At 49.7% G+C, this 15,537-nt stretch overlaps 2 protein-coding genes across 2 annotated transcripts in view; both read left to right on the top strand.

Annotated features, from left to right (window-relative positions):
* VPS45 (vacuolar protein sorting 45 homolog) overlaps positions 1–6,276 on the top strand; it is a 75,608-nt gene extending 69,332 nt beyond the window's left edge. The window contains exons 15-16 of the mRNA XM_081225540.1: positions 4,841–4,962; positions 6,136–6,276. Of these exons, the coding sequence (XP_081081666.1) occupies positions 4,841–4,962; positions 6,136–6,173 (160 nt within the window). The 3' untranslated portion in view covers positions 6,174–6,276. The remainder of the gene's footprint in view (positions 1–4,840; positions 4,963–6,135) is intronic.
* On the top strand, positions 5,028–14,828 carry PLEKHO1 (pleckstrin homology domain containing O1). The gene is made up of 6 exons (XM_081225549.1): positions 5,028–5,451; positions 6,136–6,282; positions 10,834–10,974; positions 11,701–11,805; positions 12,189–12,290; positions 14,013–14,828. Exons 1-6 carry the CDS (start codon positions 5,422–5,424, stop codon positions 14,715–14,717), a joined length of 1,230 nt encoding a protein of 409 aa, XP_081081675.1. The 5' UTR covers positions 5,028–5,421; the 3' UTR covers positions 14,718–14,828.
* The last annotated feature ends 709 nt before the right edge of the window (positions 14,829–15,537 follow it).

Below are 15,537 nucleotides of genomic sequence, written 5' to 3'. Positions count from 1 at the left end.
ACTGATATCAATTTCACTTCTCTTGAAAGCAGTGGAAACTGATAATGTCATTAATACCAGGAAATTAGCGTGTGCTCAAATCATATCACAGTCCCTCTTTGGCGTGCTGTAATAAAATTTTTAAACCTTTCTTTTATGTTGATTAACATTCTCTAGCATCAGATAGCCTAGGCTCAAATCTGTGTCAAGTTATGTGGCTTTGGGAATGTTATTAAGTCTCTGTGGCTCAGGTTCCTCATCTATAAAAAGAGAGTAGGGCTTCCCTGGTGGCGCAGTGGTTGAGAGTCCGCCTGCTGATGCAGGGGACACGGGTTCGTGCCCCGGTGTGGGAAGATCCCACATGCCACGGAGCGGCTGGGCCCGTGAGCCGTGGCCGCTGAGCCTGCGCGTCCGGAGCCTGTGCTCTGCAACGGGAGAGACCACAACAGTGAGAGGCCCGCGTACCGCAAAAAAAAAAAAAAAAAAAGGAGAGTAATAAAGTACCTCCTCATAGGAGCATAAGGACTAGATGAAATGAGAGAATACATTTAAAACACTTAGAACTTTGGTATATAGTAAACCACCCAAGGAAATTTGACTAATGATAGTAAATAAGATTGACTGCTGTCCCCAAGTTGGAGATACAAAATCACTACACAAAATGGTTGGATTCCTGTCATCCTCCCACTACATTAATCAGCAGTTCAAGAAGTAGAGGGAAGAGGTGAAGGGTCATCTGATCCATCTCCCTTTTCCCCATTCCTCTCAGCTCTCGACCACTGTTTCTTCTCCTTACACTCATGCGAAGCCCTAAGCCTTTTGTCTATATTACAGCTAAGAGCTAAGATCTAATAAGTTCTGTTCTGTTTTGGTTGGTTTTTTTTTAAAATAATAATAAAAGTAAGGCAGCCTTACTTTTAAGGCTAGGGGAGACAAGTTTTAAATGAAGCGTTTTACAAGTTACATAGTCTTTTCAAATAAACAGAAACCTCCTTCCTCCAAGCAGGATTACCTGTGCTTGCCTTTCTCTTGGCAAGATAACTCTGAAATAAGAATAAGAACAGAGACTTTTCTAATAGCATTCTCCTCATTATTCACCTGCTTCCATTGTGCCTACTCAGCTAACAATATCAAGAAGTCTAGGGACTTCCCTGGCTATCCAGTGGTTATGACTCCTTGCTTCCACTGCAGGGGGCCCTGGTCAGGGAACTAAGATCCCGCATGCTGTGCAGTGCAGCCAAAAAAAAATTTTTTTTAAGTCTAAGAAATGAGCCTTACCTTCAGGATGTTTTATGCCAGAAGTTGGCATTTCTTTCTTAAGGATCAAAGATTCATATTTTTATTTAAGATTTACAGAGCTGAGGGCTTCCCTGGTGGCGCAGTGGTTGAGAGTCCGCCTGCCGATGCAGGGGACACGGGTTCGTGCCCCAGTCCGGGAAGATCCCACATGCCGCGGAGCAGCTAGGCCCGTGAGCCATGGCCTGAGCCTGCGCGTCCGGAGCCTGTGCTCCGCAACGGGAGAGGCCACAACAGGGAGAGGCCCGCGTACCGCAATAAAAAAAAAAAAAAAAGATTTACAGAGCTGATTACATTATTACCAGTCCTTTATTTTTTCCCTTTAAAAACATCATTTGTTTTTCAATCTTTTGGCCGCACCACGCGGCATGCGGGATCTTAGTTCCCTGACCAGGGCCCCCTGCAGTGGAAGCGTGGACTCTTAACCACTGGACCGCTAGGGAAGTCCCTAAAAAAGTCATTTTAATTAAGGTCTCATGGGTTTTTTTTTTTTTTTTTTTTTTTTTTCGGTATGCGGGCCTCTCACTGTTGTGGCCTCTCCCGTTGCGGAGCACAGGCTCCAGACGCGCAGGCTCAGCGGCCATGGCTCACGGGCCCAGCCGCTCCGCGGCATGTGGGATCTTCCCGGACTGGGGCACGAACCCGTGTCCCCTGCATCGGCAGCCGGACTCTCAACCACTGCTCCACCAGGGAAGCCCAGGTCTCATGCTTTTAATGACCTCTCTTCCAGAGATTGAAATGCCTAGTCAAAACCTCTATGTCCCATTTACTCTACAAAAGCCAAGGTGCTTGTTTTTAGGTAAACAACTGTTTGGATAACAGTTTTTGCCCAGTAAATATGCAGGCAGCAATTCAAAATCCTTATCTCTGATGGCTCACTTCGTCGCTTAAGTGGAGTTACTTATAAAATAGTCAATTTAAGAATAAAGCTACTGACAGTTGTGTCTTATCCATGGTGATGCAGTTAGGGAGGTAACCCCACCATGAGTACTCCCAGTGGTTTTTTTTGATTGTTTTGTTTTGTTTTATGCGGTACACGGGCCTCTCACTGTTGTGGCCTCTCCCGTTGCAAAGCACAGGCTCCGGACGCGCAGGCTCAGCGGCCATGGCTCACGGGCCCAGCCGCTCCGCGGCATGTGGGACCTTCCCGGACCGGGGCACGAACCCGTGTCCCCTGCATCGGCAGGCGGACTCTCAACCACTGCGCCACCAGGGAAGCCCCCCAGGGAAGCCCCCCCGCGAAGCCCTCCCCCAGTATCTTATCTCCACCAAAGAAGGACATTGAGTTATCTGAGTTATTTTTGTGGTTTGTGTGTGCGGTAATGTCAAGCTCACTGAGGAGACAGTGCTGTGAAAATGAGAAAAGGAGCCCATAAGTTGTTACTCTGAGATTTCTCACTTATGAGTTGGTCTTCAGAAATAGTCTCAGTTCATAGATCCCAAGTCAGGTGCCACAAGGTTCACCTGGTGGAGAGAAGTAAAGCTTGAGGAACAGGCCAGGGGAGGAGTATGGCTTATGGGAAGAGGGATGAGTAGCAAGACAAAGGGAGACAAAGTAAGGGAAGGTAGGGGCAGGATGATAAGATGAGGCAGTGCAGTGGTGCAGGTTAATGAGAGAGAAAACCAGAGATTTATGTAACATCTCCAGGAGCAAATAGGCAAGGAAGGTTCTCCAGCCCACATGCATCTGGTCTGGAATCTGAAAATTACTTTGGAGGGTTTTGATTTTTTAGGAGTCCCTCTGCCTGATGTTCCACAAAGCTCCAGCTCCTGCCTGATATAGCACATAGGACCCTAGTACCTTGTATACAGGACGTGCTCAAATATTTGCTGACTAAAGGAAGATGGGGCAAGTCATGAATTACTTTTTTCCCCATAAACCGGAATCTATTTAAACTAAAAGTCCAAACCACTCCTATCTACCTGGCAAGCAAGCCCTCAAAAGATCCAACAGGGTAGTGTTCTCACCAGTATGATGGGACATTTTGCTTCCTTACTTATAAAGATACCCTGGATTTTCTCATTCTTTTTAAATCACTTTTTAAATAGAGAGGGTGGGAAATAGAGATGGTGGGAAGGGGAGTGTGTGTGTGTGTGTGTGTGTGTGTGTGTGTGTGTGTGTATGAAACCTAAACAGAGTGGAGTCAGAAAACCTAGATTCTAATCTATTTAGCCAGTAACTTGCTGTGTAAACTTGGGCAAGTCCGTTGATTTGCCATGCCCTGTTTCCTCATTTTCCAAGTGGGAATAATATTTATTCTATTGATATATACCTCACAAGGTGGCACTAGAGATTTAAAGAAATGATGTATGAGAGCATTTTGAAAGGATACATTTCTATATGAGTCTAAAATACAGGAATTAATTAGTATGGTAAATGAAAAGAGGTTAAGAGGAATATTATTGGGTTAGGGGAAAAGGGGGGCTCGGAAAAGAGAGAAGCTCACTCCTTTATTTGACAGATACCAGAAAAAGTCAAGACCACTCCACTCCTTAATTTGGCCAACATTTTCTTTTATCTTGAGACATCTCTAAAAAAAAGGGGTCCTTTCTTTTTCCTGCTTCTCTGTGCCAGGGATTTGTATTCATTTTGAAGTTACTGTCTGCCTACCATATGCCAGGCAATGTGTTCGTTAGCTCATTATTATTTAGTAATTAGCCCTAGAGGGCAATACTGTATTTTTAAAGGACTTTCATGGGTTATCTCATATATTCCCCTATCTTTCCTTGTTGATGGAATTGGCAGTCACTACTTAATATGTAGAGGAACTGAGGCCCAAAGAAATTCAGTGACTTGACCAAAGGCCACGGGGCAGTGATGAAACTAGTACCCAAACCTAGGTTTCCTGACTTTCCTCTTCCCATTAAATGGGTACTGGGGAAAAAAATGAAGTTACCAAGATGCTGGTGTGTGGGCTCTGAGGCAGATATGGCTTAGGGGTGATCAGCAGAGCCTTCTCCAGCTAGGGCATCCTCTGGGCATTGCGGTAGACAGGATGGAATTTTTACATGTCAGTGCATCAGGGAGAGATACCAGGCAGTAGGAAGTTTAAGCCTCACCTGGAGCTTGTCTGTAAAGCCACTTGGTCTAACAGACCAGGGCTCTGGAGACAGACAGTTCTATTCCTGCCAGCACGTACAGTGTGTCTGCAAATCCCTCAGCCATTCTGAATCTCACTTTTCTCTCTGTGCAATGGAGATCATAATATGTACCTCGTACTTAGGGTTATTCTCCTGAGGCTCAGTTAAGGCCTGAGGCTTTGTAAGCTAGAAGAAATGTGTATTAATATTAACTTCTCTTCCACGGAGTCGCCCTACACATCGGTACCCTCCGAAGCATAAAACTTTTCCCCAACGGTTGACCTGCCCAGACCACTATCTGTACCACCTAGGGAGTGTGAATTCCAGTTGCCAGTCCTGGGTAACGCGCCCTCCCAGCTCACGTTCTTGTTTTTGTTTTGGCTTTGAGGGGGAGAGGATCCCGATCTAGGTTATCGCCGGTCTTCATAAACCTCCCTGTCTCTCTATCATCCGCTCCATCCGCCCCTGCCGTCTCTCTCGTCAGGTCGGCCCGGGCTGTCTTTTCTGGCTCCACCTCTCGCTCCGGCGGTCTGTGCGAGTCTCGGACTCCCTGCCCCTTCAGACGCCGTTCTCCGGCGGGGTTTAGGTCTGTCTTCTTCACCCTCAGTGAGTCAGAAACAAAGGAGGGGGGTGGAGGGAGCGCACTCTCTCCGGCTCGGCGATTCGCCCTTTATTCTGAACTCGCAACGTCAGCGGGCGGGTGGATGGAGCTGCGGGGCGCGGGCTGGGCCGCCCACAGCGCGCCGGGCCGGGGGAGCGGCCGGGCCGGGCCGGGCCGGGCGGGCGGGCGGCGGAGGAGCTTTCGGGGGCCCGGGCCGCGTGGGCGCCGGGATGGAGGGCGCCGAGGGGCGGGGAGCGGGCGTGCGTGTGTGTGCGAGCGCGAGGGAGGCCGGCCTTTAGTGTAACCGGAGCTACAAAGAAGGGGAGAGGGAGGGAGGGAGGAGCGGCGGCGGCGGCGCCGGGGTCCTCTCCGCACCCTCCCCCTGGGCAGGAGCCCCCTCAAAGCGGCCTCGGCCCCCGACGCGGGGCCGCCCCTCGGCGCCCGCGCCCGCCCGCCCGCCCGGAATGATGAAGAAGAACAATTCCACCAAGCGGGTGAGTGCACCCGCCCGCCCCGTGCCCGCCGCTGACTTTGTGCCCCGAGGACCCCAGCCCCGTCGGGGCCGCGGGCGGCCGGGTTGGGGGCCGGGGACGCCCCGCGCCAGCCCCCTCCTTCCGCCCCGTGGCCCGGTCGCCGGTCCCCTTAGCCTCGGCCTCGGCGCGCTGGGCCCCACGACGAGGCACCGGCGGGGGCTTTTGTTTGTTTACTTGGGCTGGGGGTTAACTTGGCTGAGTTTCTGCCCGACCCCCGGCCTCCCCTTCCTCGGGCGGCGGGCGGCCGCCGGCATCGCGCTCTGCAGCGGCGAGAAGACAATGAGAAATAAAATAAAATGCCGTTAATCCCGGCGCGGCGAGGAGGGAGGCTGGGGGAGGGGGCGGGGGGCCCGGCGGAGACCCGAAGGCCACCCCTCGGCTCCAGCCCGGCCCTCACCCCTTCCACTGGCAGTTCCAGTTGTTTATTTGGGAGAAGGGGGAGGGGAGCGATGGGGAAGCGAGTTCCTTGGAGTGAAAGGCTTTGAAGAAGTGGGGATAGAACGCGGGTCTCCCAGACTCCAGCTGCGGCGGGGCGGACGCGGGAAGGAGGGGACCGGGGACTGAGGAGGGCGCCGGGGACGGAACGGGAGGAGGAAAAAGCTGTAATCACCTAATCGTGTGGTTCTCATCTGGCTCGGGGGGCAGGGGCCTCAGGATGGAAATCATCAGTCTGCACCGCCTGAGAAGGTCGGCTGGGTCCGGAAATTCTGCGGGAAAGGGATTTTCAGGGAGATTTGGAAAAACCGCTACGTGGTGCTGAAAGGGGACCAGCTCTACATCTCCGAAAAAGAGGTAGGTGCCCTTTGCCGCTAACTATCCCTGTTTTCTCATAGTCCCCACTTTGTCTCTCCTCAAGGGTCTTATCTACTTCTCATCTCCCCCTTACCTCATCCCTCATTTTGTTCCAAAAGCTAGTTCAGCGGTCCGGTTGGTCTCTACCCCCATCTTATCTACAGAGAAAGGTCACCCTTTAATGAGGAGACTGGAGTTAGAATTAGAAGTTGAGTTTGCATCTTATTTAAAAATTTTTCTTTGGAAATACCTTGCTGACAACCATGATAACTCCCTCCCAAGAATGTCCCAAAAGTTTTAAGTGTCCCCTGCTGGCCCCTACCCTATCCTGGCCTCTAGCTGACCGTAGGATTATTTTTTCTTTGCTGTTGCTGCTGAAACACTGTTCAACTTATTCTCCACTCCTTCCTGCCCTCCCCACCCCAACCCAGCTAGCCTCCCCTTTCCTGTCTCTCACAGGGACATATGCAAGTCATATCAGTAGTACAGCTGCCCTGAATCACAGAAAACACACATACAACCCAGGGTCAGTCTCACATGACCTCAGGTAGAGTATTTGTAAGTGGCATTTATTTCTGTTGAAGCCAGTGTCCCTAACCAACATGTTCTCTGTTCCCCATCCCCACTCCACTGAAAAAAAAAGAAGCAAGGAACTCATTCTCCATTCCTACCTGCCCAGCTGCCCCCCACCAGTTATATCAGAAGGGAGAATGGAGTTATGAACCCCTGTGTGTCTGTGGTTCTTTGGGGCTATAGTTAAAATGAAAACCACAGTCCACATTGGGTCAGAACCTGAGCCCACATATTGAATCCAGATTATTCTCTCTGTTATCTCTAATTCTTGGGACAAATGACACATAGTAATATTGAGAAACTGAAATTGCCCCTCCGTGGGTTAGAAGTCATTCCAGTCCCTACCTCTGCGACTATGTCAGCATCGCCTAGGAGACTGTCCTGAGTTCCCCTGGTAGGATGACCCTCCACCCGCCCCCATTCTGTATTTCCTCACCCAGGGCTAACTGGGAAGTCCTCCCTGAGTTCTAACCTCCTGCTTTCTGCATAGACTATATTTAGGTAAATAAATCCTTTTATGGTATTGAAATAGACACATGCGCAGTCCTAGAGAAAGTATTCATCTGAACAGGACATCTACTGAGGCAGCTAAGAAAGAACTAAGCTGTGCCAGGGCCAAAGAGATCCCTCATAAGGGTATTTAAACCTTGCTGTTTACACTAAGCTGAGAACTTGGTGATGGAGCGAGGTGAGAAAACACTGACAGGAGAATTTATTTTTAAGGGTCACCTCTACCCAACCCCAAATCCTACCCAAGGTTTTTCCACAATTTGTGGGCTTTCCAGGGGGTTTTTTTGGCTTTTTTTTTTTTCTTCTTAGGCAAGTGTCAAAGTGTATCTCCTGTCTTCCCTGAACTCCATAATGGCAGGAAACTCTAGTGAGCAATCAGGGAGAACTTCCCACACGTCAGTGGGGAAAACATGTGATCAGGGAAAGGGTAGAAGAAACAAGACATCTTTTTCTTGTTTGTATTTGTTCAAAGAACAGAGTCGGGGGCAAAAGAGCGTAGTTGACCCTTGTTTGTGGAGGAAGGGGTACTGAGACAGGGGAAAGGATGGAATGACCTCAGCTTAGGATGTCTGATGTCCTGTGAGTCAGGAGCATCTGACCGATCATGGGGCCAACTGCCCACTGCTTTGAAAGGCATAGGAAAAGAGGGAACAAGCCTATTGGTAGTACTCTTCTTTGGGGCCAGTTTCCACGCTACAAAGGCCTAGGTTAAAGGTGAAACTGATCAAGGACTATAGGCTTTATTCTGTCCACTTCCCAAAAGCTCCAGAGCCAACAGAGTCAAGATTTTTTTTAGTATAGTATGATGTTTGTAATTTACATGGGCTTTTAAAATTTTATTTATTTATTATTTTGGCTGCACTGGGTCTTAGTTGTGGCGCGCAGGATCTTTGTTGCGTCCTGTGGGATCTTTAGTTGTGGCATGCGGACTCTTAGTTGCAGCATGCACGCAGGATCTAGTTCCCTGACCAGGGATTGAACCCCAGCGCCTGCATTGGGAAGCTCGGAGTCTTACCCTCTGGACCACCAGGGAAATCCCAGTAATTTACATGTTAATGCAGGAAATCCCTAACCCTCTCCCCTAGAATTTGCACCAGTCTTTTTTTGCAATTGCCCCCACCAAAGAAATCCTTCTGTATTTGTTGTTAATAATCGTTTTCTTCATTCTTAGTCAAAGGGCACCTTATGATCATGGAGCTGATGTATAAGAACAGAAACTAGACCTTAGGGAGACCTCATGGTAGAGGAAATTGAGTTCAGGGCATCTTTTTTTGGCAAGCATGGGAAAAATTCCTTTCTGTGGGCTAAGGAGAAAGAATCAGGGGAAAGGGTTGACTTTTGTGGGTGGTAATTATAAATGAGACTGTGGGAATTAGATGGGCAAAAACAATACAGTGGAGAACTAGGGTCTTGGAGTTGTCCATCTTCCCTGGGCACTGGAGTATGCTTGTTTCACTGCTTGCTTTACCCCATCTCCTACCCCTGCCTTATGAAGGGCTAACCTCTGTCAATGTCTTCTGCTCCCCAGAGCTCCTTATCAGTCGTGTCCAAGCCAGAATATCTCCCTTTCCCTTCCCTTCCCCTCCGTTCCCCTCCCCTTCCGTTCCCCTCCCCTCCCCTAAGGAAAACAGAACAAGTAACTCTTTTCCCCTGGCTACATACTCACACCCAGCACTTTCCTCTCCAAGATTTCTGGCCTCTGCTGATAGTCTCAGCTCTGAGGAAGGAGGGGAAGAGGAGTGATGCATCACCCTGCATCCCTGCTTCCATGTTTCTGGGAATTGTTCTGGGACACCCCTTGCCAGCATCTTGTCCACTTTCACCTACAAGCCTTCAAGGCTTCTGGTCACTTCCTAGTCCAAAACCCGGGAGCCCAGGATAGAGGAGAGCCCTGGAGGAGCCAGGCCACGTGGAAACAAAGAAAGGTGGGTGTATGAGCAGCCATTCACCTAAATGAGCCTGTGTCAGCCCCCTGGGTCGAGCGCCAAGTCAGAAGGACAGGCAGATACAAGAGCAGAGATCGGCTGGGGGATGGACTAGAGAACCAGGCGGATAGATGAAGTCACCTCCAGGCACACAATTCCTATTTCAGAGCTTGAGACGTGGGGACTCTTGTGAAATACTTCCAGTCAGGGAGGGTAGATGTCTTCCAAGGAACATATGAGGCTACTTTTGACTGTTTAGTTTTAACAAGACAAGTGCTGGTGGTTTTCATCTCTCATCCCAGGAAAACCTGAACAGCTCATTCCACAGGGTCTTCCAATCCCAGGCGCAAGTAGCAGAGGGTGAAAGGGTTTTCTAATCACAGGCTGCTCTGTCCAGGCCAGTGATGAAGACTTCTTTCCTCTTGCAAGCCAAATCACAGCTTCAGAGGATTAGGGCTATGGGAATACCTTAGGGGAGAGGAGAAAAAACCCTGAGAAGTTTAAAACGGACCTTGGCAGAAATGTTAGTAGAATTTGCTTTGTGGCACTCATGAAAGGCTGGTTGGGGTTGGAGGATGTAGACGGAACTGTGGTCTCTGATTAGACTTTCAACAAGAGAGTTAAGAGCCAAATGATGGATAGAAATGCTGAGAGTGGAACCGGGTGCAAGATAGATTCTACAAGCATGAAGGGCTCAGTTTAGACACAAGGAAGAACTTCCTGGAAGTAAGGGCTCAAACTGGAATCGTGGAAACAGGTAGCAGAACACTTTTTTCCAAGTAGTCCTCCAGGGAGAGTATAAATGCATCTTTGCCTAGAGAGCAGTGGATGATTTAAGTGGCTTCTCAAGCCCACAGGAGCTAGGTTGGGTTGTCATGGTACCTTGGAAGGAAGAAGGAGGGGTAGGAACTACAGGTGTATTTTTCACCCTGTCTGAACAAACTCAACAAACTGAACACAGGGGCTGCTGTTCCTATGGTGCTGAAGCTTCTGAAAAGAAGGAGATAGATCAGTCTCTTCATAATAGTATATATTTAAGGAAGGAACCAGGGGATAATGGGATGGATAAGAAGGCAACAGCATAAACATAAGACAGGGAAGGGCGGGGGCAGCCCTTGTTCCCTCCAGACATCCCCTGATATTGGCCCTGCCTTTACCTCCTCCCTCTGGACAATCAAGGGCCATCCGGGTCTTGCTTACTTCAGGATGATAGGATTAAACTGTTAGCCCTGTAACCATGTCCTTTGAAGGACAAAGTGGGAGTCACAGTGAAGAGAGACCTACTGGGGCTCTGGAAACGGTAGCTTGGCTGAGGGGAGTGGGGACAAGGGGTTTAAATGGAAACCCACCTGAGGAATCAGGACATGGGGGCTGCCCCCCACTGTCAGGCCTCTGTGGGCCTTGGGTAGGACAGCCTTTTCCTAACCTGTCATCCCTCCCCTCTCAGGCTTCTTTGGGTTCCCAAGACTGGTCAATAACTAACAATTTGGGAGAAGGGACTAAGTAATTTTATCCTCAGCACTCACCTCCAACCCTCCCCTAGGTAAAAGATGAGAAAAATATTCAAGAGGTGTTTGACCTGAGTGACTATGAGAAGTGTGAAGAGCTCCGGAAATCCAAGAGCAGGAGCAAGAAGAATCATAGCAAGTTCACTCTTGCCCACTCCAAACAGCCTGGGAACACGGTATGCTCCGCCTGCCGCCTTGGCCACTGGAACACTGACCAGGTCAGGGGTGTGGGGAGCAGAGGAGAACACCTGCCCCTTCAGGATCTCTCAGCTCTCGTGGCTCAGAGGCCCTGAATTATTGCTCTCCTGCCAACTTTTATTATTTAACCTGAGAATGTCATGGCCATTTCCTTCCTTCCAGGCAAGGCAGCCTTTAAACTGTCCAGCCACAAAGATCATATCTCTCTCCCTCTCTCTGTCTCTCTCTCTGTCAAACACACACACACACACACACACACACACACACACACACACAAACACACTGCTCTTGGGAGACAGCCACTTTTCCCTGTACTGTGATAGGTGGTTGAAATTCTGAATCTAATTTCTCTTGTCTGAGGAAACCCAGGGAAGCCATTCCTGTCACATTCTATTTCTTCAAACATTTAAAGATCTTTATTTTAGTACCTGTCCTTTACCAAACCTCCTCTAATGATCTCCAATGCCATATTAATATCTGGTACCCATCTAAGCTCCTCACTGGTCGTTTCTAAAACAGCCTCCAAGCAATGGCATTTTGCAGGAAGAGAGGCTGATTTCCTTAAGTTACGGATGACTCCAGAAGTAGAATCTCTCTCCTTCCAAGAGCTGGGTCTAAGAGAATGAGATAATTTCTTATTTCTTCCCTGTCAAGGTGAGGCCAACTGTAAAACCCTGACTGAAACAAGAATCTTCTCCTCACAGGCACCCAACTTGATCTTCCTGGCAGTGAGTCCAGAAGAGAAGGAATCATGGATCAACGCCCTCAACTCCGCCATCACCCGAGCCAAGAACCGCATCTTGGATGAGGTCAGGAGGTTTATTGTGGGGAAGGGGACGCTGAGGCGAGGGAGCAGAATGACTCACTGAAGAGGGAAGATGATGGTGTGGGCCCCGTTTACTAGCTCCCCACCCGCTCTGCTTCTTTATTTCCCTTTTGAAACCCTATTCTCCTTCTAACTTCTAAGTCTTTTCTGCCAACTCCTCTTTCCCCGCTTTCTGATGCATGGGCCAGCCCTGGGCCAGCTTAAGGAGCCCCTTTATGTCCAGTACATCCCTTGCCCTTGGATTTGCTCAGAAACGGTTCATGAGGTGGGATTATTTCCCAGTCCAGGCATGTTCAGGCCTCAGGGGAAGCTGGGTTGGGACAGAGTCTCCAAATAACACCCATGACTCACAGTGCATCTCTTCAGGTCACCGTTGAGGAGGACAGCTATCTCGCACACCCAACTCGAGACAGGGCAAAAATCCAGCACTCCCGCCGCCCCCCAACTCGGGGACACCTAATGGCTGTGGTATGTAAGACTATAAGAAAGTAAAAATTGCTGATGGGCCAACTCCATGTCAGTTCATCTCAGACAGGACTGTATCTCAGACAGCCCACCAGAGGCATTTGTGTACCAAGGTCAGAGGCTAGGGAAGTCCCTCCACCCTGTTCCCTTTCTTGATTCCTCCAAACCAAAAATATTTAGTCAGCACCTACTGTGAATTTGAAAGTCCTGCCCTCATAAATGTATCATCCTTTGGGGAAAATGAGATATACCCACAAGGGAAGTGAAAAGTAGAAGAGATGAATACAGTACAAGGCAACATAAGCTACTGTCTGGTGGCTAGCTATCCTGACGGATAACAGCATTATGTATCACAGGCACTTAGAGGAGCAAGGATTTTCTTTCATTTGTCTGAGTGCTAAGTGTCTAGGGAAAGAGGCAGTCAGGTATAGTAGAAAGAGCATGGGGGCCTCCCTGGTGGCGCAGTGGTTAAGAATCCGCCAGCCAATGCAGGGGACACGGGTCTGAGCCCTGGTCCGGGAAGATCCCACATGCCGCGGAGCAGCTAAGCCCATGCGCCACAACTACTGAGCCTGCGCTCTAGAGCCCGTGAGCCACAACTACTGAGCCGCATGCCACAACTACTGAAGCCTGTGCACCTAGAGCCCATGCTTCCAACAAGAGAAGCCACCACAGTAGAAACCCGTGCACCACAACGAAGAGTAGGCCCCGCTCACTGCAACTAGAGAAAGCCCGCACACAGCAACAAAGACCCAACACAGCCAAAAATAAAATAAATAAAATAAAATAAATTAATTTTTTAGAAAAAGAAAGAACATGGGCTTTGGAATCAGACAGAACTGGGTTGGAACCTAGCTTTGCAGTATACTCTGAAGCTGCCCACCTCCAACTGTAAAGTGGGGCAGTAATCATGCCCACTTGAACGGTTGCTGTGAGGAATGATTGAAATAACATATGTATCAATACATATAAGGTGCTGAATACCCTTACCACTTTTTTTTAAATTACAGTATTCTGGAAATAGAACAAGTTTTATTTTAAGGCAAGAGGTTCTGAGGTCCAAATAGCAGAGGGGGTTGAGGTGTGTGGCTCAGAGGATACAGATGGAAAAGGACAGTTACCCTGCCATACCAGGCATCCTGTATGTGTCAAACCCAACTGATGCTTAGAGTCCACAATACAGAGGAAAAAGACACTCTTCAGGAAGCTCGTAGTAAAGTAGAAAATATGGGAAACAAGCAGGAGAAATTATTTTTTTAATAAATTGGTAATTTTTTTTAATATTTATTTGCTAACTTACTTTGGCTGTGCTGGGTCTTAGTTGTGGCACGCAGGGTCTTTAGTTGCGGCATGCTGCCTCTTAGTTGTGGCATGCTGTCTCTTAGTTATGGCATGCATGCAGGATCTAGTTCCCTGACCAGGGATCAAACCCAGACCCCCTACATTGGGAGTGTGGAGTCTTACACACTGGACCACCAGGGAAGTCCCCCAGGAGAAATTACTTTAAATCACAGAAAAATAAAAGAAAGAAGTTTAAGTCACTATCAAAGGAATAAGAAATAGCAAACAAAGTCAGAGGGCTGTGTCAGGAGTGGGGGCTTCTCATTCAGGGAAGGCACGTTGAGGAGGGAGATGACCACAGCTTGCTTCTCTTTCAGGCAGTCAGTCCTGAAATGCTCACTGACGACAATCTACCCCCTTCACTCCCTCCTTCTCCCTCTCCAGGCTTCAACCTCTACCTCGGATGGCATGCTGACCTTGGACCTGATCCAGGAGGAAGACCCTTCCCCTGAGGAACCAACCTCCTGTGCTGAGAGCTTTCGAGTCGACCTGGACAAGTCTGTGGCCCAGCTGGCAGGCAGCCGGCGGAGAGCAGACTCAGACCGCATCCAGCCCTCCTCGGACCGGGCAAGCGGCCTTCCCCGACTTTGGGAAAAGCCAGACAGAGGAGCCACCTACACCCCCCAGGCACCCAAGAAGTTGAGCCCCGCAGAAAAAGGCCGCTGTGCCTCCCTGGAGGAGATCCTGTCTCAGCGGGACACTGCCGCAGCCCGCACCCTCCAACTGCGGGCCCAGGACCCCCCGACCCCCATCCCACCCCACCCGGGGCAGCTGTCCCGGATCCAGGACCTGGTAGCAAGGAAACTGGAGAAGACTCAGGAGCTGCTGGCAGAGGTTCAGGGACTGGGAGACGGGAAGCGAAAGGCCAAGGACCCCCCTCGGTCTCCTCCCGATTCTGAGTCAGAACAGCTGCTGCTGGAGACGGAGCGGCTGCTGGGAGAGGCGTCATCAAATTGGAGCCAGGCGAAGAGGGTGCTGCAGGAAGTCAGGGAGCTGAGGGACCTGTACAGACAGATGGACCTGCAGACCCCCGACTCCCACCTCAGACAGCCCAGCCAGCATAGCCAGTACCGGAAGAGCCTGATGTAGAGGAAGGTGACAGAGTCTGGAACATGTGGGGGTGGACAGACTCTTATCTTCAAGTGTTGCAGGATACAGCTTTTTTATTTACCTCAGTCAAAAAAGAAAACAAAAACACAATCAAATTCGTTGCTCTTGCTGCTGCCCGACCCTCCTACAGCCCTTATTTCCCAAACTCCTTTCCCCCCATCTGTCTCTCTGAGACCTAAATTGCCTCAGATCTGGGGAGGAGGTGACCCCTACAGCAGTATTAAGAAGCTTTCACCTGGATGAAGAGAGAGAGGGTAACGAAGGCACAGCCTGACCATGTTACACGCACCACCCCTCTTGAGGTGTGGTGAGGAATATACTGCTGCTCCCAAGGATGTATCTGGGCTCCTAGGTTTAGAGGGGGAGGTGTGGGGCGTCTCTTGTGTCCCATTCCAAGTTTTCAATCTGAGGGTGAAATTTCAGCCACTCAGCCCTAGCTCGAGAGATGTGGGAGCCAGTGCCACCTGTCCACGCACACAGAAGTGAAATTTATCCCAGCCCCGAGGAGGGTTTGTGCAATTAAAACACCCCCAGCCCCACCGCCAGGCACTGGCTTCTCACGCCTAGCAGCCTCTGATTGAGATCAAGCTGCCTGGCTTTCTTGTATGAGGTGTTTCTTTCCTTCATCTCACACCCTTCCCAACACTGATTCAGAGATACAGCCCTGGACGGATGGGATGGATTTGGTCATTTGGTTAGGGGCGCCTAGCACAGGGGAACCGGGGACAGTCAACCCCACGGAAGAACCAAACTAAAAAGGAAACTGATTTGTGATGCAAGCTGGGTAGGATGAAGGGGA

The sequence above is a fragment of the Mesoplodon bidens genome, assembly GCF_964165515.1.
Source record: "Mesoplodon bidens genome assembly, chromosome: 2".
NCBI lineage: Eukaryota > Metazoa > Chordata > Mammalia > Artiodactyla > Ziphiidae > Mesoplodon > Mesoplodon bidens.
The sequence above is the reverse complement of the archived record's forward strand: the minus strand, read 5'-3'. Positions and strand labels throughout refer to the sequence as shown.

What these genes read in the sequence shown, in the direction of transcription:
- PLEKHO1 (XM_081225549.1), top strand. Translation starts at nt 5,422, where the DNA reads ATGATGAAGAAGAACAATTCCACCAAGCGG. An exon ending in CCAAACAGCCTGGGAACACG is followed by an intron (nt 10,975 to 11,700) that starts GTATGCTCCGCC and finishes TTCTCCTCACAG; the next exon opens with GCACCCAACTTGATCTTCCT. An exon ending in GGGGACACCTAATGGCTGTG is followed by an intron (nt 12,291 to 14,012) that starts GTATGTAAGACT and finishes CTCCCTCTCCAG; the next exon opens with GCTTCAACCTCTACCTCGGA.